The sequence below is a fragment of the Oncorhynchus masou genome, chromosome 32, assembly GCF_036934945.1.
Source record: "Oncorhynchus masou masou isolate Uvic2021 chromosome 32, UVic_Omas_1.1, whole genome shotgun sequence".
Classification (NCBI taxonomy): Eukaryota; Metazoa; Chordata; class Actinopteri; order Salmoniformes; family Salmonidae; genus Oncorhynchus; species Oncorhynchus masou.
In genome coordinates this window covers 38151268-38176748 of record NC_088243.1, presented here as the reverse complement: position 1 = coordinate 38176748, position 25481 = coordinate 38151268, and the positions used below count along the sequence as shown (strand labels likewise).

General features: G+C 46.4%; 1 protein-coding gene across 1 annotated transcript in view; it reads left to right on the top strand.

Moving 5' to 3' along the window:
- LOC135526040 (kinesin-like protein KIF26B) overlaps positions 1 to 25481 on the top strand; it is a 172933-nt gene that overhangs the window by 107185 nt on the left and 40267 nt on the right. The window contains 6 exon segments of the mRNA XM_064954070.1: positions 6926 to 6986; positions 6989 to 7111; positions 18662 to 18874; positions 18974 to 19067; positions 24348 to 24493; positions 24881 to 24997. Of these exon segments, the coding sequence (XP_064810142.1) occupies positions 6926 to 6986; positions 6989 to 7111; positions 18662 to 18874; positions 18974 to 19067; positions 24348 to 24493; positions 24881 to 24997 (754 nt within the window).

Sequence of the window (25481 nt, the reverse complement as noted above, 5' to 3'; positions counted from 1 at the left end):
AGACAGCAGTCTAATTGTCTCGTCTACTTCGAGAAGTGTCGTTGTCTTCGTCTCCTCTTCATCATCATACAGGCATCTCTCTGAAGTCACACTAACACAGCAGACCGTTGGTATCTTTGAGTTTGTGTGTGAGTGTGAGTGTGAGTGTGTGAGTGTGAGTGTGCGTGTGTGTGTGCGCGCGCGTGTGTGTGCGTGTGTGTGTGCGCGTGTGTGTGTGTGCGCGTGTTCTCTCAGACTCAGGCTATGTGATTGGTGGTGATTGAGTAAAAGCCTTAATGAAATAATCCACCCAAAACCACTCATTCCTTTAATCTACAGTGTTAACCATTTGACACGTACCAACACATGGGTGTGATCATTCTACAGCGGTACAGTGATTAGAATGCGTATTTGGAACTTCCAGCTTCGATTGACACAACAGTCAGCGCTTGAGCTGGACACACTTTTGCACAAACACAGTCCTTACAAAGTTATGTCCTGAATGTGACCAGTTTATTTTTGGATGCAATGTTCAGACATTCACAGAAGTAGCTACAGCATAACACAATCATCCAAACCGGAAAATGTAGGCTAGTGTTAACTGAGGAAAGATTGACATAACACAAGCGGTCATATTTAGCTAACTCTTGGCTGACAGAAACCACCATATGAATTAGCTAATAGCAATTATTATTTACAATTCATCACATCATGGGTGAGCTCACCATCGAAAGAATTGAGTAAAACCCTTTCTAAAACAATAATCAGACGATGGGTAGTTTGTGCGTGTCAGGACTTCTTCCGAAGTCGGTCCCTCTCCTTTTTCGGGCGGTGTTCGGCGGTCCTTCTCCTTGTTCGGGCGGTGTTCGGCGGTCCCTCTCCTTGTTCGGGCGGTGTTCGGCGGTCCCTCTCCTTGTTCGGGCGGTGTTCGGGCGGTCCCTCTCCTTGTTCGGGCGGTGTTCGGCGGTCCCTCTCCTTGTTCGGGCGGTGTTCGGGCGGTCCCTCTCCTTGTTCGGGCGGTGTTCGGCGGTCCCTCTCCTTGTTCGGGCGGTGTTCGGCGGTCCCTCTCCTTGTTCGGGTGGTGTTCGGCGGTCCCTCTCCTTGTTCGGGCGGTGTTCGGCGGTCCCTCTCCTTGTTCGGGCGGTGTTCGGCGGTCCCTCTCCTTGTTCGGGTGGTGTTCGGCGGTCCCTCTCCTTGTTCGGGCGGTGTTCGGCGGTCCCTCTCCTTGTTCGGGCGGGCGGTGTTCGGGCGGCGGTCCCTCTCCTTGTTCGGGCGGTGTTCGGCGGTCCCTCTCCTTGTTCGGGCGGTGTTCGGCGGTCCCTCTCCTTGTTCGGGCGGTGTTCGGGCGGTCCCTCTCCTTGTTCGGGTGGTGTTCGGCGGTCCCTCTCCTTGTTCGGGCGGTGTTCGGCGGTCCCTCTCCTTGTTCGGGCGGTGTTCGGCGGTCCCTCTCCTTGTTCGGGCGGTGTTCGGTGGCGGTCCCTCTCCTTGTTCGGGCGGTGTTCGGCGGTCCCTCTCCTTGTTTGGGCGGTGTTCGGCGGTCCCTCTCCTTGTTCGGGCGGTGTTCGGCGGTCCCTTCCTTGTTCGGGCGGTGTTCGGCGGTCCCTCTCCTTGTTCGGGCGGTGTTCGGCGGTCCCTCTCCTTGTTCGGGCGGTGTTCGGCGGTCGGACGTCACCGACCTTCTAGCCATCGCTGATCCATTTTTCATTTTCCATTGGTTTTGTCTTGTCTTCCTTCACACCTGGTTCCAATCCCATCAATGACATGTTGTGTATTTAACCCTCTGTTTCCCCTCATGTTTTGTCGGAGATTGTTTTATTGTATGTTTGTGCAAGTGATGTGTCGGTGTGCGACGGGTTTTGTACCCACTTATGTTATGTTTTTGTATATTTTGGTTTTTGGAGTTGTATGAGCATTATTAAACGAATCTGTTTATACCAAGTTCGTTTTCCTGCGCCTGACTTCCCTGCCACCGACCCTCACCCATTACAGTGCGCGCCGCCATGTTAGTGTTTTTACGTCCACCAACGATAACAAGATGAGACAAGATGAGTTTTGTCTGTTTGCAGTGTGCATGTTGACCGGGGTGTTATCTACCATCATTCACTTCCCTTCATTCACTTCCAGAAGTTGACTCGAAAGAGGAGTGAACCATCCCTTCACCTCATTTTGTTATAACATCGTTGGTCTGGCAGACGTTTGAGTGACACCCAGAATGTATTGTATAATGTCAACAAACATGACACCAAACATAGCTGGCAAATAGCTTAGCATTAGCTCATCATAATAAGTACAACCTTCCAAAGAGTATAAAGGGTAAAAAGTTTGTGCAAGTGGTCTTCATACTTGATCTCCGGAAACACTAGGGAAGTGCTTGGGCTCTCGTCAAAAAGAGAAGTTTGTCCGGCTCAGTAAAGCCTCAAACATAAATTGTCCGCAACAGTGAAATGGGCTACTTCTATGTGAATTAAAGAAGAGACGGAAACACACCTCAATTCAAATTGTTGTTAGAAAATACATGGAAATCCTGGAAATTGCTGCTCAATTCGCCTATATAACCCACAATGCAATGCTCTCTCTATCAGCTTGCTTGCTAATAACAAAGTCAACATCAGCATGCAAAGTAGCTATAAAATTAGCTGTAAAGCTGTAAGCTGTAAAATTGCCTAAACAAACTGCACTGTCAATATAGGAGTCTACAATCTCGACATGTTCAACCTGCAGATTGTGTGCCTTGTCTGATGTTTGCACCATGCAAAACACCCTGGACTGAAGAGGCAGAAAAATAGGAGAAATATGTTGTTAAATTACAGATTCATTGATTTAGGAATATTGCAAAAATATGACTAATGTTTCATTCAAAAGAAGAGAAACTCCCGCGTTATGATATCGGCCAGTATTGAAATCTGACAAGTACAGTTGAAGTCGGAAGTTTTCATACACTTAGGTTGGAGTCATTAAAACACGTTTTTCAACAACTCCACAAATTTCTTTGATAACAAACTATAGTTTTGGCAAGTCGGTTAGGACATCTACTTTGTGCATGACACGAGTAATTTTTCCAACAATTGTTTACACACAGATTATTTCACTTATAATTCACTGTATCACAATTCCAGTGGGTTAGAAGTTGACTGTGCCTTTAAACAACTTGGAAATTCCAGAAAATTATGTCATGGCTTTAGAAGCTTATGATAGGTTAATTGAAATCATTTGAGTCAATTTGAAGTGTACCTGTGGATGTATTTCAAGAGCTACTTTCAAATTCAGTGCCTCTTTGCTTGACATCATGGGGAAATCAAAAGAATTCAGCCAAGACCTTAGAAAAAATTTGTGGACCTCCACAAGTCTGGTTCATCCTTGGGAGCAATTTCCAAACACCTGAAGCTTCCAAGTTCATCTGTGCAGACAATAATACGCAAGTATGAACACCATGGGACCAAGCAGCCGTCATACCGCTCAGGAAGGAGACGTGTTCTGTCTCCTAGAGATTAATGCACTTTGGTGCGAAAAGTGCAAATCAATCCCAGAACAACAGCAAAGGAACTTGTGAAGATGCTGGAGAAAACAGGTACAAAAGTATCTATATCCACAGTAAAACAAGTACTATATCGACATAACCTGAAAGGCCGCTCAGCAAGGAAGAAGCCACTGCTCCGAAACCGAGATAAAAAAAAGCCAGACTACGGTTTGCAACTGCACATGGGGACAAAGATCGTACTTTTTGGAGAAATATTCTCTGGGCTGATGAAACATAAATAGAACTGTTTGGCCATAATGACCATCGTTATGTTTGGAGGATAAAGGGGGAGGCTTGCAAGCCGAAGAACACCATCCCAACTGTGAAGCACGGGGGTGGCAGCATCATGTTGTGGGGGTGCTTTGCTGCAGGAGGGACTGGTGCACTTCACAAAATTGATGGCATCATGAGGTAGGAAAATGATGTGGATATATTGAAGCAACATCTCAAGACATCTGTCAGGAAGTTCAAGCTTGGTTGCAAATGGGTCTTCCAAATGGACAATGACCCCAAGCATACTTCCAAAGTTATGGCAAAATGGCGTAAGGACAACAAAGTCAAGGTATTGGAGTGGCCATCACAAAGCCCTGACCTCAATCCTATAGAACATGTGTGGGCAGAACTGAAAAAGCGTGTGTGAGCAAGTAGGCCTACAAACTTGACTCAGTTACACCAGCTCTGTCAGGAGGAATGGGGCCAAATTCACCCATCTTATCGTGGGATGCTTGTGGAAGGACCCAAGTTAAACAATTTAAAGGCAATGCTACCAAATACTAATTGAGTATATGTAACCTTCTGACCCACTGGGAATGTGATGAAAGAAATAAAAGCTAATTCTCTCTACTATTATTCTGACATTTCACATTCCTAAAATAAAGTGGTGATCCTAACTGACCTATGACAAGGAATTATGTCTATGACTAAATGTAAGGAATTGTGAACAACTGAGTTTAAATGTAGTTGGCTGAGGTGTATGTAAACTTGTGACACGTTTTTGTGATCTAAAAGTAATCTTCCGGTTACCTTCCAGTGTAGTGAGAGCGACTTTATCACAATACTAGGTCATCCCGGCTGTATTTCTACCTGCGAGTACGGCAAGAGCTCAGATACACATGAAATAGTTGATATAACATCGCTTAGAGATCCCGCCCAAAAATATATAACATTCAAAGTAGGTTACTATTTATTTTAACCCCTAGGCCTGATGGTTAAAAACACACACCCAAAAGAGAAAGAAAGAACACAATCAGTTGGAGATGAAGAGGTATAGGGAGACATTTGAGAAATAGAACAGAGTTCTAGGGAGGGATTTATAAAGGAAGGCGGAGTTGAAAAGAACAGCTTGGGCGGTATTGATAGATTGAGTAGATAAGACAGGCTGCCATGAAAATGATTTTTTTCTCTGTAACCATTGGTAACTGGCAACTGTTCATAACCGTGATCATAATCATGTCGGTAACCATTGGTAACTGCAATCATATCCATGTTTGTGGCAGTGTCGGTAACCGTGTCTGTATTTGTCCCTGTCCTATGTGTGTTAATGGTGAAGGTGGTGACATCAGGTCCCATAGAGCAGTGGTTCTCAAACTTTTTGACCCGCGACCCCCAAAAAGGAGTGGTTCAATGCTCGCGACCCCTGTGCGCACATATGCACTCGGGAACACACACGCACAATCGCTTCAACAAAGTACTGAGGAAATGGTCTGAATACTTAGGTAAATGTTGTATTTCCGTATAAATGTGAAAGCATTTCTAAAATCCTGTTTTTGCTTTGTAATTATGGGTATTATGTGTAGATTGATGAGGCGAACAAACTATTTAATCAATTTTAGGAGAAGACTGTAACGTAACAAAATGTGGAAAAAGTCAAGGGATCTGAATACTTACATTTGTTTGAAAGCACCACGTTTTGCCCACTAGATGGAGCTATTCCTGCTACTGCCACCACACCCTTTCATCCATGTTGCTGGTCTCTTCCGTTAATTAAATGGATCACAACATTTTCTTTGCAACTTTGGGTAGAAAATCAATAGCTCATCCTCAGAATTCAAGCCAGTCCTCCATGATAGAAATGCAGTTTGTCTCCTCTTAGGCTTAATCTGTGTCCAGGTAACAGCCCCATTGTGTGTGGTTTCTTTTCATTTGTCAAACAGCAGTCAAGCGTCGATCAGCATGTCACCAGAATAAGACCCTGTATTTATCAGAAAGGAGCATCAAGCTCATCACGGCGCACTTTCACCACCCTGTGAAGTCCAGTTCATAACGTATTTATTTTTTTATAAACTAGATGGTTTCATCTTTTATAAACTGCATGGTTTCATCATATTTCATCTCTAATAAACTGCATGGTTTCATCTTATTTCATCTTTTATAAACCGCGTGGTTTCCCAAATCGTAGTTAGAGGACCACACACCTACTGTCTGATGTCATCGCGTGACTCTAAGTTTACTTTGATATGATAATACGCTTCCACCGCAATTTCTCACATAATTCATTTTACAGACACCAAAAGACCCCACCATGTCGAACGAACAACTGATCTGTTTGCATATATATAAAAGTCCCGATTCCATCACAGCTGTCAGGATTTTATATGGTATGTCGTAACTTAAAAACCGTGGAAGAAAACGTGGTTATTGTGATGTCGTCAGATTAACATTAGATGTTGTATAACGTCAGCTAGCTAGCTATGATTGAGAGGAGGAGAGCACCGGATTTTAGCTAGCTAACGTTAGATTTGATGACGTCATCAGGATGACGAAGTTGTTTCCTACAAAAAATGATTTGACAACTTTAGCAGTGTCATCACATTTCCTAGCCACCATAGTGTCATTTAGACTAAAAGGAGAAAGGAGAGGAGAGACAGGGAAGAGAAAAGAGTGAGTGGAAAGAGAAGACTGTGAGGACAGTGAAATGGTGTTCCCCTCCCAGTTACAGATGTCGCTGCTTAAGTGTGTGTGCGTGTGTTCGTTATTGATGTGGTGAGCTGGGCGCGTAATCCAGCCCCAATTAGCAACATGAACGAGCAATTAGAACAGGGCACACGGAGCTACCGCAATTGTGGTGGTGTTGGGGAGGAAGCGTCGTCATGGTGGCATGGAACAACTATCTTCACTGTGGTTTTTTTCTTCCATCGAAGGCGTCCACTTAACCACTCTCTACAGCTGGATTTTTAAGTGGGAACACATTTCTCACAATGCCTTACACATCATGATCACTCTGTGCGCTCTTAGGTCGGGGGGGGGAATATTTCCCTCTTCCTTCTCCTCTCTCTTTCTAAATCTCTTACTCTCTGTGGGTCTGTTGCCCTCTCTCTCGTTATCTCCCAACTCGCTTCAATCAGCAGTAGATGAACACTGTAACGAGATGTGTTGGATGATTGGTTAACATTGGAATTGAACCCCCCCCCCCCCTTTCTCCTTCTGTAGAGCTGCTCAGAAGTTGAACCTGTCATCGAAGAAGAAGAAGCAGCGCCCAGCGCCCCCCCAGTGGTGTGTGACCCCCCTCTGTTCCCCACCAACTTCAGTGGGACCCTGCAGACCGCCCCTCCCCCTGCCCCACCTTGCCTGTTACGGGCTGCCAGCAAGATCAAAGACACCCCTGGACTGGGCAAGGTAGGACTTTATGAGCGCACACGCACTCACACACACGTACGTACGGTATCCTGAGGAATTGAAAGGGTGACATTTCCAGATAAACAAAATGTCACCTTCACTCCTGCTGCCGTGGCCTTTTTCCTAGCACACACATACAGACAAACATACACAGACGCACACATTTCCACATTTCCCTGCTGCCTGTAACCTGTGAGAGCAGGCAAGATATTAGACCACACCGCGATGTGTGCCGTCGGATTTGCTGCCCCCCTCCTCCGCTTGGGTTTTGGTACATTCCGGCTCACCTTAATCGAATCAGCCCAGCAGGGATGCTTCCATTCACCTCCAGATTGCGGGGGGGAGATATTTTATATCAGTAAAGGAAATTAAATGATGTGTGTTCTTATCTCTAGGCATACTTAAAAGGAAGTCCCTTGAAGGAAAGATAAAGTGCTGGTTTGTGAACCTCAGGCTGCTAGCAGCTCTACCTGTACTCGCTGAAGAGACCGATGTGAAAGAATGAAGAGATGGAGAAATGGAGAGGTCCATCTGTCACTGTGGAAAATGTTGTCTAAAATATTGCACACCATTGGGAGGTCATTTTGCAGAACCTCAAGCTAAAAGGTGTTGATACCAGCTTGATTTAAGAGAGGTTATTTTGTTGACAAAACAAATGAATGACATTTCATCTTCTTAACATAATATAGGATTGATTCCTCCTCGTCCTCATTGTCCATCGATGAGGTTTATCTCCAATCCGCCCATCTCCTCCTTCACTCCCTCTCCTCTCCTCCTTTTTTGGGCTTCCACAGTCACTTCAATCACCCAGCAAAGTGTTAACCACACGGACGCTCACAGACAGACACACACACAGATACGCTCTGGAACGAGCGGCAGCCTTGAGAGCAATGACACTAAGAAGCCTAAGCCATTATTAATAGCTGTCTCAGATCAGGCCAAAAACAACACCTCACAGGCAGTGTGTGTGTGTGTGTGTGTGTGTGTGTGTGTGTGTGTGTGTGTGTGTGTGTGTGTGTGTGTGTGTGTGTGTGTGTGTGTGTGTGTGTGTGTGTGTGTGTGTGTGTGTGTGTGTGTGTGTGTGTGTGTGTGTGTGTGTGTGTGTGTGTGTGTGTGTGTGTGTGTGTGTGTGTGTGTGTGTGTGTGTAGAGTATGGGAATTCAATAGCCACTTTGCTACCTTGTTGTGGGTAAAATATTAATAGTGGTGGTATTGGCAGGCCTACGGAAGGCTTAATTGTCAGATAGAGGGGTGGACACGAGCCAGGAGAACAACAAGGCAGATTGAAGGAGGGAGGAAAGAGAGACAGATATTTAGAGAGATGAGAGAGAGGAAGAGGGTTTGGATGCCTCTCTGCTGTAGCTTCTCAGTCCTCTCCCTGCTGTAGCCTCTCAGTCCTCTCTCTGCTGTAGCCTCTCAGTCCTCTCTCTGCTGTAGCCTCTCAGTCCTCTCCCTGCTGTAGCCTCTCAGTCCTCTCTCTGCTGTAGCCTCTCAGTCCTCTCTCTGCTGTAGCCTCTCAGTCCTCTCTCTGCTGTAGCCTCAGTCCTCTCCCTGCTGTAGCCTCTCAGTCCTCTCCCTGCTGTAGCCTCTCAGTCCTCTCTCTGCTGTAGCCTCTCAGTCCTCTCTCTGCTGTAGCCTCTCAGTCCTCTCTTTGCTGTAGCCTCTCAGTCCTCTCTCTGCTGTAGCCTCTCAGTCCTCTCTCTGCTGTAGCCTCTCAGTCCTCTCTTTGCTGTAGCCTCTCAGTCCTCTCTCTGCTGTAGCCTCTCAGTCCTCTCCCTGCTGCTGCAGCAACTTAAGTGAGGTGAATTTTATTAAAATGGGTTCCTTTTTGTTCTCCTTCAAACATTCTATTTCGTTTTGATTTGGAGAACTTCTCATTGCTTGAGAGACTGATGGACAGCATAAGCAGAAAAAAAGTATATATATCTGGTCGTTATGAAGTCACTATTATGTCATGACTTCATCTAGCAACTTCTAGCGACAAATGGAGCAGCCGACAGCTACTTTCCTTGGATTGTTGGCAAAACTGGACTCATGGGATTCTTTTCTGTAATTTAAAAGCTCACATTAGTTTGATATTGGCTTAACCGGTCTCCATGGTTACAATCAGCGGCCAGCCGTGGGATACCTGTGAGACACAGGCGCACACACGCACAGTCCCACTGGTACTCTCCCTTAATCAGATTGCTCTCTTATCACAGCCCCAGTTATATATATATATGAGAGAGAGAGAGAGAGAGAGAGAGAGAGAGAGAGAGAGAGAGAGAGAGAGAGAGAAAATAACCCTGTGAATTATTCAGTCGAGCCTCTTTTAACTGATACTCTAAAAACGACTGCGGAGAGTTTGTGTTTTCCTGCCTCGTCAAATGACATGGTGATTAAATATTTATCGGCAACATGATGACAACGTCAGAAACATTGCTATCGATTCATTCCCGGCTCAGTCACACGGTTACTTATTCATTAAATGCTGCAGCATAAAATGTTATGTCTCCTGTGTCCTAAGGCCGTACACATAGCACAGGAGGTTGGTGGCACCTTAATTGGGGAGAACAGGCTAGTGGTAATGACTGGAGCGGCATCAGTGGAATGGTATCAAATACATCATGGTTTCCAGGTGTTTGATGCCATTCCCTTTGCTCCGTTCCGGCCATTTATTTATGAGCCACATACTGGTCAGGGTTTAAAGTAATGAGACATAAAGACAATATTTACCAGCCGACCTTCATACATGTTCTTCAGGTTTTGAAGGTAAACAAGAGGCCTTCTTACTGTAACAATACATCAGCTGTTGGACTGGAACCACTGCTACCTGCTAGGCCATCGGTTCTGCTGTGAGTTACTCGTTGTTCGACTTCTGATGCCTTTATGGACAGATGGACCAGCCTGGTGCAGTGTAGACTCGGGACCTGACAGGCAGACTGGGTTGTTTGTATCACACAGTGTGACATCATGACGGGGAACTGAGAGCCAAGAGCTTTGATTGGCATCGCATCAGGGGGATAGAGAGACATGGAGGAGGAGGAGAGAGAGAAGGGGGGATGGAGAGAGATGGAGGAGGAGAGGGAGAGAGAGGGGGGATAGAGAGATGGAGGAGGAGAGGGAGAGAAGGGGGGATAGAGAGAGATGGAGGAGAGGGAGAGAGAGGGGGGATAGAGAGAGATGGAGGAGGAGAGGGAGAGAAGGGGGGGATAGAGAGAGATGGAGGAGGAGAGGGAGAGAAGGGAGGATAGAGAGAGATGGGGGATAGAGAGAGATGGAGGAGAGGGAGAGAGAGAAGGGGGGATAGAGAGAGATGGAGGAGAGGGAGAGAGAGAAGGGGGGATAGAGAGAGATGGAGGAGGAGAGGGAGAGAGAGAAGGGGGGATAGAGAGAGATGGAGAGGGAGATGGAGGAGGAGCGGGAGAGAGAGAGAGAGAAGGGGGAGAGGTGTAGATAACACAGGGTCGTGGGGTTAGACAGGGATGCAGCTTAAGCCCCACCCTCTTCAACATATATATCAACGAATTGGCGCGGGCACTAGAAAAGTCTGCAGCACCCGGCCTCCCCCTGCTAGAATCCGAAGTCAAATGTCTGCTGTTTGCTGATGATCTGGTGCTTCTGTCACCAACCAAGGAGGGCCTACAGCAGCACCTAGATCTTATGCACAGATTCTGTCAGACCTGGGCCCTGACAGTAAATCTCAGTAAGACCAAAATAATGGTGTTCCAAAAAAGGTCCAGTCACCAGGACCACAAATACAAATTCCATCTAGACACTGTTGCCCTAGAGCACACAAAAAACATACCTTGGCCTAAACATCAGCGCCACAGGTAACTTCCACAAAGCTGGGAACGATCTGAGAGACAAGGCAAGAAGGGCATTCTATGCCATCAAAAGGAACATAAATTTCAACATACCAATTAGGATTTGGCTAAAAATACTTGAATCAGTCATAGAGCCCATTGCCCTTTATGGTTGTGAGGTCTGGGGTCCGCTCACCAACCAAGACTTCACAAAATGGGACAAACACCAAATTGAGACTCTGCACGCAGAATTCTAAATAATGCATGCAGAGCAGAATTAGGCCGATACCCACTAATTATCAAAATCCAGAAAAGAGCCGTTAAATTCTATAACCACCTAAAAGGAAGCGATTCCCAAACCTTCCATAACAAAGCCATCACCTACAGAGAGATGAACCTGGAGAAGAGTCCCCTAAGCAAGCTGGTCCTGGGGCTCTGTTCACAAACACAAACACACCCTACAGAGCCCCAGGACAACAGCACAATTAGACCCAACCAAATCATGAGAAAACAAAAAGATAATTACTTGACACATTGGAAAGAATTAACAGAGCAAACTAGAATGCTATTTGGCCCTACACAGAGAGTACACAGCGGTGGAATACCTGACCACTGTGACTGACCCAAAATTAAGGAAAGCTTTGACTATGTACAGACTCAGTGAGCATAGCCTTGCTATTGAGAAAGGCCGCCGTAGGCAGACATGGCTCTCAAGAGAAGACAGACTATGTGCTCACTGCCCACAAAATGAGGTGGAAACTGAGCTGCACTTCCTAACCTCCTGCCCAATGTATGACCATATTAGTGAGACATATTTCCCTCAGATTACACAGATCCACAAAGAATTCGAAAACAAATCCAATTTTGAAAAACTCTACTGGGTGAAATTCCACAGTGTGCCATCACAGCAGCAAGATTTGTGACCTGTTGCCACGAGAAAAGGGCAACCAGTAAAGAACAAACACCATTGTAATTACAACCCATATTTATGCGAGCTCACAGAACAGTGCTCCGGGCAGCCGAGCGGAAATGGAGGAAAACTCGCCTCCCTGCGGACCTGGCATCCTTTCACTCCCTCCTCTCTACATTTTCCTCCTCTGTCTCTGCTGCTAAAGCCACTTTCTTCCACTCTAAATTCCAAGCATCTGCCTCTAACCCTAGGAAGCTCTTTGCCACCTTCTCCTCCCTCCTGAATCCTCCTCCCCCTCCCCCCCCTCCTCCCTCTCTGCAGATGACTTCGTCAACCATTTTGAAAAGAAGGTCGATGACATCCGATCCTCGTTTGCTAAGTCAAACGACACCGCTGGTTCTGCTCACACTGCCCTACCCTGTGCTCTGACCTCTTTCTCCCTCTCTCTCCAGATGAAATCTCGCTTCTTGTGACGGCCGGCCGCCCAACAACCTGCCCGCTTGACCCTATCCCCTCCTCTCTTCTCCAGACCATTTCCGGAGACCTTCTCCCTTACCTCACCTCGCTCATCAACTCATCCCTGACCGCTGGCTACGTCCCTTCCGTCTTCAAGAGAGCGAGAGTTGCACCCCTTCTGAAAAAACCTACACTCGATCCCTCCGATGTCAACAACTACAGACCAGTATCCCTTCTTTCTTTTCTCTCCAAAACTCTTGAACGTGCCGTCCTTGGCCAGCTCTCCCGCTATCTCTCTCAGAATGACCTTCTTGATCCAAATCAGTCAGGTTTCAAGACTAGTCATTCAACTGAGACTGCTCTTCTCTGTATCACGGAGGCGCTCCGCACTGCTAAAGCTATCTCTCTCTCCTCTGCTCTCATCCTTCTAGACCTATCGGCTGCCTTCGACACTGTGAACCTTCAGATCCTCCTCTCCACCCTCTCCGAGTTGGGCATCTCCGGTGCGGCCCACGCTTGGATTGCGTCCTACCTGACAGGTCGCTCCTACCAGGTGGCGTGGCGAGAATCTGTCTCCTCGCCACGCGCTCTCACCACTGGTGTCCCCCAGGGCTCTGTTCTAGGCCCTCTCCTATTCTCGCTATACACCAAGTCACTTGGCTCTGTCATAACCTCACATGGTCTCTCCTATCATTGCTATGCAGACGACACACAATTAATCTTCTCCTTTCCCCTTCTGATGACCAGGTGGCGAATCGCATCTCTGCATGTCTGGCAGACATATCAGTGTGGATGACGGATCACCACCTCAAGCTGAACCTCGGCAAGACGGAGCTGCTCTTCCTCCCGGGGAAGGACTGCCCGTTCCATGATCTCGCCATCACGGTTGACAACTCCATTGTGTCCTCCTCTCAGAGCGCTAAGAACCTTGGCGTGATCCTGGACAACACCCTGTCGTTCTCAACCAACATCATGGCGGTGGCCCGTTCCTGTAGGTTCATGCCCTACAACATCCGCAGAGTACGACCCTGCCTCACACAGGAAGCGGCGCAGGTCCTAATCCAGGCACTTGTCATCTCCCGTCTGGATTACTGCAACTCGCTGTTGGCTGGGCTCCCTGCCTGTGCCATTAAACCCCTACAACTCATCCAGAACGCCGCAGCCCGTCTGGTGTTCAACCTTCCCAAGTTCTCTCACGTCACCCCGCTCCTCCGCTCTCTCCACTGGCTTCCAGTTGAAGCTCGCATCCGCTACAAGACCATGGTGCTTGCCTACGGAGCTGTGAGGGGAACGGCACCGCAGTACCTCCAGGCTCTGATCAGGCCCTACACCCAAACAAGGGCACTGCGTTCATCCACCTCTGGCCTGCTCGCCTCCCTACCACTGAGGAAGTACAGTTCCCGCTCAGCCCAGTCAAAACTGTTCGCTGCTCTGGCCCCCCAATGGTGGAACAAACTCCCTCACGACGCCAGGACAGCGGAGTCAATCACCACCTTCCGGAGACACCTGAAACCCCACCTCTTCAAGGAATACCTAGGATAGGATAAAGCAATCCTTCTCACCCCCCCTTAAATGATTTAGATGCACTATTGTAAAGTGGCTATTCCACTGATGTCAGAAGGTGAATTCACCAATTTGTAAGTCGCTCTGGATAAGAGCGTCTGCTAAATGACTTAAATGTAAATGTAAATTTATTTTATCTTGTGTCCTTTAACCATTTTTACATTGTAAAAACACTGTATATATATATATTTATATATATAATATGACATTTGTAATGTCTTTATTGTTTTGAAACTTCTGTATGTGTAATGTTTACTGTTAATTTTTTATTGTTTTTCACTTTATATATTCACTTTATATATTACCTACCTCACCTGCTTTGGCAATGTTAACACATGTTTCCCATGCCAATAAAGCCCTTGAATTGAAATTGAATTGATAAAGAATGGAGGGTCTAGAGAGAGGTAGAGAGGGAATGGACGATAGAGCGAGAGGTAGAAAGAGACAGAAGAGCTGTTATCAGGGTGACATCAGTGTCTGTCTGAGGAGTTGCTCCAGGGGACTTGATGAACGCAGAGAGAGACGAGAGCTTCCACTCAAATACACTACTAATGGGCTCTATCCCAACCCCTCCTCCATCTTAAATCCTTAACCCCTCTCAACCACTCCTCCTCATCCATCGCTCTTTCTTACCCCCATCTACTGTAGGACCCCCCCCCTTTCCCCACCCTGTTTAAGCTGAACAAAGAGCCTATAGCTCTGTCTCTGTCGTCGTGCGATTGGTACATCCAGTATACACCCACAGATTCTTGAAGAACATGACTTATGAATGCCGAATTAGCTTAGTTCGACCTGTCGCACCCCATCAGAACCCATAAGCTTGTTTTACTCCAATGTTTGTAAACAATGCAATTGTAAATAAACACTATATAGCCTCAAAACATGGTTAAAACGAAACGTATATCCTATATGGTCAGAACTTGCATCCATAGCTTGAGCGTGGATACATTTCTCCAGCCCCAATCTGGAAGGTATTTACCAAAATCAATGGCGGGGTGTCGGCTTTGTTATTTATTTTTTTAAACTGCTGATTGTTCCTTTAAGGACCTTGTGGGCTTGGATCAACATTGGATCATTCAGAGATCCTCACTGAACTTCTGGAGAGAGTTTGCTGCACTGAAAGTAAAGGGCCTGAATAATTTTGCACGCCCAATTTTTCAGTTTTTGATTTGTTAAAAAAGTTTGAAATATCCAATAAATGTCGTTCCACTTCATGATTGTGTCCCACTTGTTGTTGATTCTTCACAAAAAAATACAGTTTTATATCTTTATGTTTGAAGCCTGAAATGTGGCAAAAGGTCGCAAAGTTCAAGGGGGCCGAATACTTTCGCAAGGCACTGTATATATACATTGCTCAAAAAAATTAAGGGAACACTAAAATAACACATCCTAGATCTGAATTAATGAAATATTCTTATTAAATACTTTTTTCTTTACATAGTTGAATGTGCTGACAACAAAATCACACAATTATCAATGGAAATCAAATTTATCAACCCATGGAGGTCTGGATTTGGAGTCACACTCAAAATTAAAGTGGAAAACCACACTACAGGCTGATCCAACTTTGATGTAATGTCCTTAAAACAAGTCAAAATGAGGCTCAGTAGTGTGTGTGGCCTCCACGTGCCTGTATGACCTCCCTACAATGCCTGGGCATGCTCCTGATGAGGTGGTGGATGGTCTCCTGAGGGATCTCCTCCCAGACCTGGACTAAAGCATCCGCCAACTCCTGGACAGTCTGTGGTGCAACGTGGCGTTGGTGGATGGAGCGAGACACGATGTCCCAGATGTGCTCAATTTGATTCAGGTCTGGGGAACGGGCGGGCCAGTCCATAGCATCAATGCTTTCCTCTTGCAGGAACTGCTGACACACTCCAGCCACATGAGGTCTAGCATTGTCATGCATTAGGAGGAACCCAGGGCCAACCGCACCAGCATATGGTCTCACAAGGGGTCTGAGGATCTCATCTCGGTACCTAATGGCAGTCAAGCTACCTCTGGCGAGCACATGGAGGGCTGTGCGGCCCCCCAAAGAAATGCCACCCCACACCATGACTGACCCACCGCCAAACCGGTCATGCTGGAGGATGTTGCAGGCAGCAGAACGTTCTCCACGGCGTCACCAGACTCTGTCACGTCTGTCACGTGCTCAGCGTGAACCTGCTTTCATCTGTGAAGAGCACAGGGTGCCAGTGGCGAATTTGCCAATCTTTGTGTTCTCTGGCAAATGCCAAGCGTCCTGCACGGTGTTGGGCTGTAAGCACAACCCCCGCCTGTGGACATCGGGCCCTCATACCACCCTCATGGAGTCTGTTTCTGACCATTTGAGCAGACGCATGCACATTTGTGGCCTGCTGGCGGTCATTTTGCAAGGCTCTGGCAGTGCTCCTCCTTGCACAAAGGCGGAGGTAGCGGTCCTGCTGCTGGGTTGTTGCCCTCCTACGGCCTCCTCCACGTCTCCTGATGTACTGGCCTGTCTCCTGGTAGCGCCTCCATGCTCTGGACACTACGCTGACAGACACAGCAAACCTTCTTGCATAGGAACTGAGAAGTGGTCTGTGGTCCCCACCTGCCGAACCACTCCTTTATTGGGGGATGTCTTGCTAATTGCTTATAATTTCCACCTGTTGTCTATTCCATTTGCACAACAGCATGTGAAATTTATTGACAATCAGTGTTGCTTCCTAAGTGGACAGTTTGATTTCACAGAAGTGTGATTGACTTGGAGTTACATTGTGTTGTTTAAGTGTTCCCTTTATTTTTTGAGCAGTGTGTGTATGTATATATATACATATATATATATATATATATACAGTGGGGCAAAAAAGTATTTAGTCAGCCACCAATTGTGCAAGTTCTCCCACTTAAAAAAGATGAGAGAGGCCTGTAATTTTCATCATAGATACACTTCAACTATGACAGACAAAATGAGAAAAAAAATCCAGAAAATCACATTGTAGGATTTTGAATGTATTTATTTGCAAATTATGGTGGAAAATAAGTATTTGGTCAATAAGAAAAGTTTATCTCAATACTTTGTTATATACCCTTTGTTTTCTTCTCATTTTGTGTGTGTGTACCTATGATGAAAATTACAGGCCTCTCTCATCTTTTTAAGTGGGAGAACTTGCACAATTGGTGGCTGACTAAATACTTTTTTGCCCACTGTGTATATATATATATGTATATATCTTCACTTTGAATAAAAAAATCAGTCATTTCCATGAGAGAGAGACAAATAATTTGTATTGTCCATTGTCGAAGCGCTGTTAAAACGTCTTGTCCTAGAGAATCTTTTTAATGTCAGTGTGTTTTAATGGTGAGCTGCGTTTGAGAGGAGATCTGGAGAATGTCAGCTCAGTGCTGCTGGCTCTACAAGCAGACCATTTTACCTTAGTCCTCTGCAGAGGAGAGGGGGGATCCATCATATTCCCTTCTCCCTCATTCACTTTCTCTCTCTTACTTATCCCTCTGTCCCCCTCTCTCTCTATCTGTCACACTGTACACACACACACACACACACACTATACACACACTATACACACTACACACACACACGCGCGCACACACACACACGGTTATTGCATTTGCCCCATGTTTTCAGTTATTCAAATGACATTATTTTGTTAGCATGCAGATTCCTGCTGCGTTGCGTTCATGGTGAATGTCTTTCATTTGTGTTTCCGTCTCCTTGGCTGCTCAACCCTGTTACACAACACGACGCAGACTCATGCCTTCATGTCCTCAAGGCTCAAGTCTTTTCTATTCACTTATCTGCTATTTACTCTGTTTGCTTTCATCTCTGCTCACGTCTCTCCCCTCTATCCGGCTGTAATTCTGTCTTTTCTGAGCATTCTGGAGCGTCCTGTGTGAAAGCCACAGTGTGTTTGGGAGCATTTGGGAACGCCGTCCCGTTTTAATCCCAGAGCAACGTTTAGCGGAAGCTTAAAGCAGAACCTGTCTTCTGACGGTGACTCATGTTCGGTCTCGGCGGTGGGGGAAATGACAGCATGGATCTGAATTTGCATCCTCCCCTCTACTCCCTCCTCTCCCTTTTTTTATCCTACGTTCCTCTCCTCCCTCTCTTTTTTTCTCTCTCCCCTCCATCTCACTCCCTCTCCTCTCTCTTCTTCCATCCTGAATTGCTCCATCCTCCCGCTACCTATTTCTCCCGTATCCCCATCTCTCTCTAAAGCTCCTCCTAGCTGTGAATAAAGAAGTAGATAAGTGAACCTGCAGGAGCTCTGGGAAAAGTTTGAGATCTGTCAGCTGCTTTTCTCTCAATTAAAAAAAAAACCTCAACGCCAACGAGGTGTGACAACAACCGAGTGTTGACGTGTGTATGGGGGGGGGGGGGGAAGGGGAGGAGAGAGAAGAGGTGAAAGAGAGAGAGTGCTAAAATAAGATTGCTCCGCTTAAAGCTTTGAAGTCTAACACAGGAAAACGAGGGAGAGGTGATGCAGGTGTTGATGCGTGTCTTCTCAGAACTAAATAGCTGGCTTGTCTTTGTTAGGTTTATCTTGTCTTTGTTAGGTTTAGCGCATAAGAGGGTTTCAGCCCCCCATGAATGAAAGAATAGGATTTTATCGTTACTACTGGTTGCTACTGGGGTTCTACTGTTTTTTTACTATGGTTCAATTGTTTACAAATAGTTTTTACAACGGTTCAACTGGTTTTATCCTGGTTCAACTGGCCTCTGTAGGGCTTTAGGGGTTTGACCTGATCTTATCTTGACCTACTTCTGTTCTATTGTTGGGTTCTACAATCTGATTCTGATGAGTTTACGATCCCCTGTTCTGAGTTCTCTGGTCCTGTCCTCTGTCCCTCCACCAGGTGAAGGTGATGGTGCGTGTGTGTCCTGTGATGTCCTCGGATGCAGCAGAGTCCAGCTCTTTCCTCAAGGTGGACACCAGGAAGAAGCAGGTGACCATTATGGATCCATCAGCCAACCAGATGCAAGGAAACACCCTCCAGAAACGAGGAGTCAATCAGGCCCCACCTAAGATGTTTGCCTTCGACGCCGCCTTCCCCCATGATGCATCACAGGTAGGGATCTGAATATGCGCAGGGCAGCCAATCCCAAATGACCCCCCCCCAGCCAATTCCAAATGACCCCCTGGCCAATACCAATCTCTCTCTCTCTAGGCGGAGGTGTGTGCTGGTACTGTAGCTGAGGTCATTCAGTCGGTGGTGAATGGAGCAGATGGCTGTGTCTTCTGCTTCGGACACTCTAAACTGGGTAAGGATGTGTGTGTGTATGAACCTGATCTGAGCCTTTGTTGTATGGCACACATACACACACACGTTGTGCCGTATGTAGCCAGACATTGACAAACGGAGTCTGACATTGAAAATAAAGTGAATGCATTTGCAAAGTATCGACCGCTGATTTTGTGAGTGTGACGCTCTCTGATCAACATGACTGCATCTCAGCTAGCCTCTACTATCAGGACAGACTGCATGGGGAGGGAGGGAAGAACATTAAAGGGGAGAGGGAGATGAGGGAGAGGTGGGAGCAGCCGGGCAAGAAGAGGGAGTGGAACAGAAAGAAGAATGAGAGAGGGAGAGCGAGGGGGAGAGGAATGCAGGGACAGACAAGGGTAGAGAGAGGGAGAGAGAGAGAGAGAGAGAGAGAATGGAAGATGAGCAAGAGAGACAGAAAGAGGTACTACAGAAAGAAAGAGAGAGAGAGGAGACTAATGTCACTTCAAATCTCCTCCAGTTCAGTAGCCCTGGTCTTGTCTTGTCTGAGCAGGAGGCTGAATCTCCACCAGTTTAATCCCACTGAGGTCCCTCCTCAGAAGGGCACAGTAATGAGTGTCAGGACCCTGCCTGATCCACTCTCTGTAACGTGTCTGTCTTACTGTCTGTGTGTGCCTTCAGCGTCCATGCTTTCACACTCATGTAATCAGTCTAGCCATGACAAATTCTCTACATGTCATAAGCCTGTTCTTAAAGCCCAGACATACACACACACAGGATAAAAAAGGCTGGGACAAAATAACACACAATGAACAAACCGTTACAGTTAATTCGCAAAGTTTTAACTTTTTCCAGATTTTGTTACATTAACAGCCTCATTCTAAAATGGATTAAATACATACAAATCAGCAGCAATCTACACACAATATCACATACTGACAAAGAGAAAACAGGTCGTTTTTGCAAATTTATCAAAAATATCAAACAGAAATACCTTATTTACTTAAGTATTCAGACCCTTTGCTGTGAGACTTGAAATTGATCTCAGGTTCATCCTGTTTCCATTGATCATCCTTGAGATGTTTTCACAACTTGATTGGAGTCCACCTGTGGAAAATTCAATGGATTCGACATGATTTGGAAAGGCACACACCTGTCTATATAAGATCCCACAGCTGACAGTGCATGTCAGAGCAAAAACCAAGCCATGAGGTTGAAGGAATTGCCCGTAGAGCTCCGAGACAGGATTGTGTCGAGGAACCGATCTGGGGAAGGGTACCAAAAAATGTCTGCAGCATTGAAGGTCCCCAAGAACACAATGGCCTCCATCAGTCTGGAGCTGGCCGCCCGCCCATACTGAGCAATCGGGGGAGAAGGGCCTTGGTCAGAGAGGTGACCAAGAACCTGATGGTCACTCTGACAGAGCTTTAGAGTTCCTCTGTGAAGATGGGAGAACCTTCCAGAAGGACAACCATCTCTGCAGCCCTCCACCAATCAGGCCTTTATGGTAGAGTGGCTTGGCAGAAGCCACTCCTCAGTAAAAGGCACATCAAAGTCTGCTTGGAGTTTGCCAAAAGGCACCTGAAGACTCTCAGACCATGAGAAACAAAATTCTATGATCTGATGAAACCAAGATTGAGCCCTTTGGCCTGAATTCCAAGAATCACGTCTGGAGGAAACTTGGCACCATCCCTATGGTGAAGCATGGTGGTGGCAGCATCATGCTGTGGGGATATTTTTCAGCAGCAGGAACTGGGAGACTAGTCAGGATTGAGGAAAAGATTAACAAAGTACAGAGATATCCTTGATGAAAACCTGCTCCAGAGCACTCAGGACCTCAGACTGTGGCGAAGGTTCACCTTCATATACGACAACAGCCTTAAGCACACAGCCAAGACAACGCAGGAGTGGCTTCGGGACAAGTCTCTGAATGTCCTTGAGTGGCCCAGCCAGAGCCCAGACTTGAACCTGATCGAACATCTCTGGAGAGACCTGAAAATATCTGTGCAGCAACGCTCCACATCCAACCTGACAGAGCTTGAGAGGCTCTGCAGAGAATAATGGGAGGAACTCCCCAAATACAGGTGTGCCAAGCTTGTAGCCACATACCCAAGAAGACTCTAAGCTGTAATCGCTGCCAAAGGTGCTTCAACAAATTACTGAGTAAATGGTCTGAATACTTATGTCAATGTGATATTTCAGTTTATTCATAAAAATGTATAAAACCCTGTTGTTGCTTTGTCATTATGGGGTATTGTGTGTAGATTGATGAGGGGTATAAAAACAGAGTCACACACACTATGTATAAATTACTTGGAGTTTATACACAAAGTGTGCGACTCCCTTTGTTTTTATAGCCTACAGCTCATTCACCATTAGTCAGCACCTCTACACTAAATCATTTTCTTTGGCTGTGCACCAGGTCATGCTTTTGATGAGGGGGAGAGAAAACAAATCCATTTTAATATAAGGCTGTAACATAGCAAAATGTGGAAAAAGTCAAGAGGTTTGAATACTTTCCGAAGGCACTGTAGATTATTTAGCAGCTGCTTTCATCTAGAGTGACTTAAAAATATATATATATTTAGCCTTTATTGAACCAGGCACGTCAGTTAAGAACAAATTCTTATTTACAATGACGGCCTAGGAACACTGGGTTAAACTGCGGGTTAAACTGCCTTGTTCAGGGGCAGCTCTGGGACTCGATCTAGCAACCTTTCAGTTACTGGCCCAGCGCTCTAACCACTAGGCTACCTGTCGCCAGCTATGGAAAGCTATGGAAAGTGACCACATAGCATCGTATGGCCATCGCTAGTAAAACCTTCTGGAATGGAAAAGTCCCACCCCTCCCCCCCCCCCGCCGACTACGCCATCTATCAGCCTCCGGTGGAATGTCAGAGGACACAGTCGCTGGTCCTGGTAATTAAACAAAGAATATTCCCTTTAGCAACACACACACATTTGCGAACACACATGCACATTTACACACACATGCACATTTACACAAACATGCACATTTACACATACATGCAAAACTACACACACACACACCACCCTGCCCCTACCAACCCCACCATATATCAGCCTGTGGTGTGATATCAGTGGACACGCGTGTTGGTTCGCTGGTCGTGGAAATTAATGCCAGAATCCTCGCTTTAGGAATAAAGACAGAGCCCTCTCTGCTCCACTAGCCTACCAGGCCTGGAGAAGATTATTGCATTAGCTTTTATTTTACATCCACAAAACGGATCACTGAAAGAAGGAGGGTGGGTTTGAGGCTCCAGGCTCTGAGATCTCTGTGTGTGTGTGTGTGTGTGTGTGTGTGTGTGTGTATTCACGTTTGTGTGTGTGGTTGATGTTGGAATAGAATAAACTGTGCTCCACTGGTCCCTAATAGAGATCAAATACCTTCACAGGCCAGTCTCTCTTTATGAATCATTCATTCCATTTGATTCTGTCCTGTAAATCCAATCAATACATATAACATCACAGGCGGGCAATAAACCCTGTCTGTCTAGCTGTCTATCTGTCTGTCTGTCTGTCCCAACCCACCTCAGCCCCCTAAACCACCGATTTTAAATCAGATGAGATTCAATAAGGACTGAGGGCATGTAGATGAAGGTAGAGTAATGGATGGCCGGGTTACGAACAGAGGAGGAGGGAGAGAGGGGAACATTGTAGATAATTGAATCCCACGCTCTCTTGCTCTTGCATTACCTCATCCTCCTCGAGTCCTCTGATTGGATTACTGGCCCTGGGCCGTACGGCCATCCCTTTAATGGCAGCCATCTTTATTATGTCTGTAATCAATGTAACAATCCTGTCACTGTGGGATCTCTTTCTCTCTCTCATCTATCTCTGCCTCTAACTCCCTCTCTCCCTCTCCCCTCCCACTCTCTCTGAAGATGCTTGTTGGCCTGTCAGCATTACCAGTTCTGTACTCTGTTGTTCAGGCCAATTATAAGCAAGAATCGCTCTAAGCTATGATGATGGTAGATGCCTTACCAGTATCCCACTGACAGACTACTACCCCACCTGGCTACATCCCACTCCACTGTCAGTCTTCCCAACCACCACCCACAGCATATACCCCACACAGACAATATGACATGGTGGGGGATGGTCAGACCATTCCCCTGTTGATCTGCTACTTGGCATGTTGTGTCAGATGGAAGGGAGGGAGGGAGGGAGGGAGAGAGAGAGAGAGAGAGAGAGAGAGAGAGAGAGAGAGAGAGAGAGAGAGAGAGGGAGAGAGGGAGAGAGGGAGAGAGGGAGAGAGACGCCTGAGAACTGTTGCTGACTGCTCATGGCACAATGAGCTTGTGATTAAGTTTCTGTAGCACCAGAGAGTATGAGTCACAACGTTATGAAATTAAACAACAAACAAAATACATGAATGCACAGACACACACAGAGAGAGAGAGGAGTGTGAAAAGAATGAGTGCAGTAACTCTGAATGGAATGGTTTTTATTGTCCTATGTTGTACAGCCACAAAGCACTGTTCTTTATTGATTACTCAAAAGTGAATTTAATTTTGAAGATCTAACATCATGGCAGTCTTCTGGTGTCATGTGTGACAGAGACAAGGCAGATTCAGATCCAAAGTTCTGTCAGTTAACGGTCTCTAAGCCAACAGACACCATATCAAGCGGTGCGCTGTGACACTGAATTATAGTAGCGGATAAGAAATGATTAGAGATCATCTTTAGAAGGCAGTCCAGCGTTGTGATTAGCTGCCCTCGTCCAATCACATTATTAATGATCTCATTGAGTACCTACTGTAAATGAACCCTCTGTGACGTTTAATGTCTCTATAGATGAACAAAACATCAGTGAAGACGGAGTTAAACACTTAGCAGGCAGCAATGACAATGGCTTTTGAGAAATGATTCTACTCTGATTAAGTCGAGACATAAAAGGCTGATGGAGAACACATACGGTATAACATGGCGCGCACACAAAACAAGGCAGAATGAAAGGCACATTGCAAAAATACACACACACACACACACAATGTGGATGTGTGTGTGTGTATGTGTGACATATGGCTTTGTTTATCCGTGTGTTTGATCTCTCTTCCGTCAACAGTAGGGGTCGTCCCCCTGCGTCTAGGTTCGTAGGGGCTGGTCTGGACACACAGTGGGGATACACACAAACGGAGTTCATTTAGAAATCAGACCAAAGGGGTGGGCTGCAGACACATGGGAGAAAGGAAAGAGGACAGAGTGTGTGTGGTGTTTTGGAAGTAATGATTATGTTAATTATTGTTTTACTCCACTGCTGATGGAGTTTTGTGTTTGTGTGTGTGTCCTCCAGGTAAATCCTACACCATGATAGGTGGTGACGAGTCCATGCAGACCCTGGGGATCATCCCCTGTGCCATCTCCTGGCTCTTCAAGCTCATCAACGAGAGGAAGGAGAAGACGGGAGCACGCTTCTCTGTCCGAGTCTCAGCCGTAGAGGTCTGTCACTCCCTCACTCTAAGGCTGCGTTAACAAAGGCAGCCCAATTCTGATCTTTTGCCCAATTATCGTCAAAAGACCTGATCTGATTGGTCAAAAGACACATTTTTGGAAAAACATCAGAATCGGGCTGCCTGTGTAAATGAAGCGTAAGAGCCATTTCCTAGACTCAGATTAAAGGAGATTCTCCATGAGTCTGCATTTTAGTCCAGGAGGAGCCTTAATCAGGGTCTGGGAAACCAACCCTAATGATGTTGTTTACAGAATTACGGGATCCTAGAATATGTATCAAATATGTTCTAGGAGTGAGGGAAAGATTGGGTTCTGATAGTTGCGCGTTCAAGATGTGGGGTTCTGATGGTAAGTGTGCTATGCTCTATGTTCTAGGTTTGGGGTAAAGAGGAGAACCTGAAGGACTTGCTGTCTGAAGTGGCGACAGGCAGTTTGCAGGACAGCCAGTCCCCTGGAGTTTACCTCTGCGAGGACCCCATCTGTGGCATGCAGGTAAAATGTCGCTCGTCAGAACGTCATCAAAACGTCAACTAATCATCAAAAGATTGATAACAAAGCCCTGCACACTCTGTGGCCGTCCACTTAACTTGTCTAATTATTCTGATCACCAATAGCATTAGCTTTCACTTTAGCAACAACTAGTCTTCCTGGGGTCCATGCAAAACACCAGAACCAAGGCCTCTCGAATGGCTCAGCATCACTACAGCCTTGGGTTCGATCCCCAGGCTTTAGTGACCGGGAATCCTGTAGCGCGGCGCACAATTGGCCCAGCGTCGTCCGGGTTAGTGGATGGTTTGGCCGGGGGGTTTGGCCGCCACTCCTTGTGGCGACCCGGGCGCCTACAGGCTGACTTTGGTCGTCAAGTTGAATGGTGTTTCCTCTGACACATTGGTGCGGCTGGTTTCCGGGTTAAGTGAGTGGGTGTTAAGAAGCATGGTTTGGCGGGTCATGTTTCGGGGAGGACGCATGGCTTGAC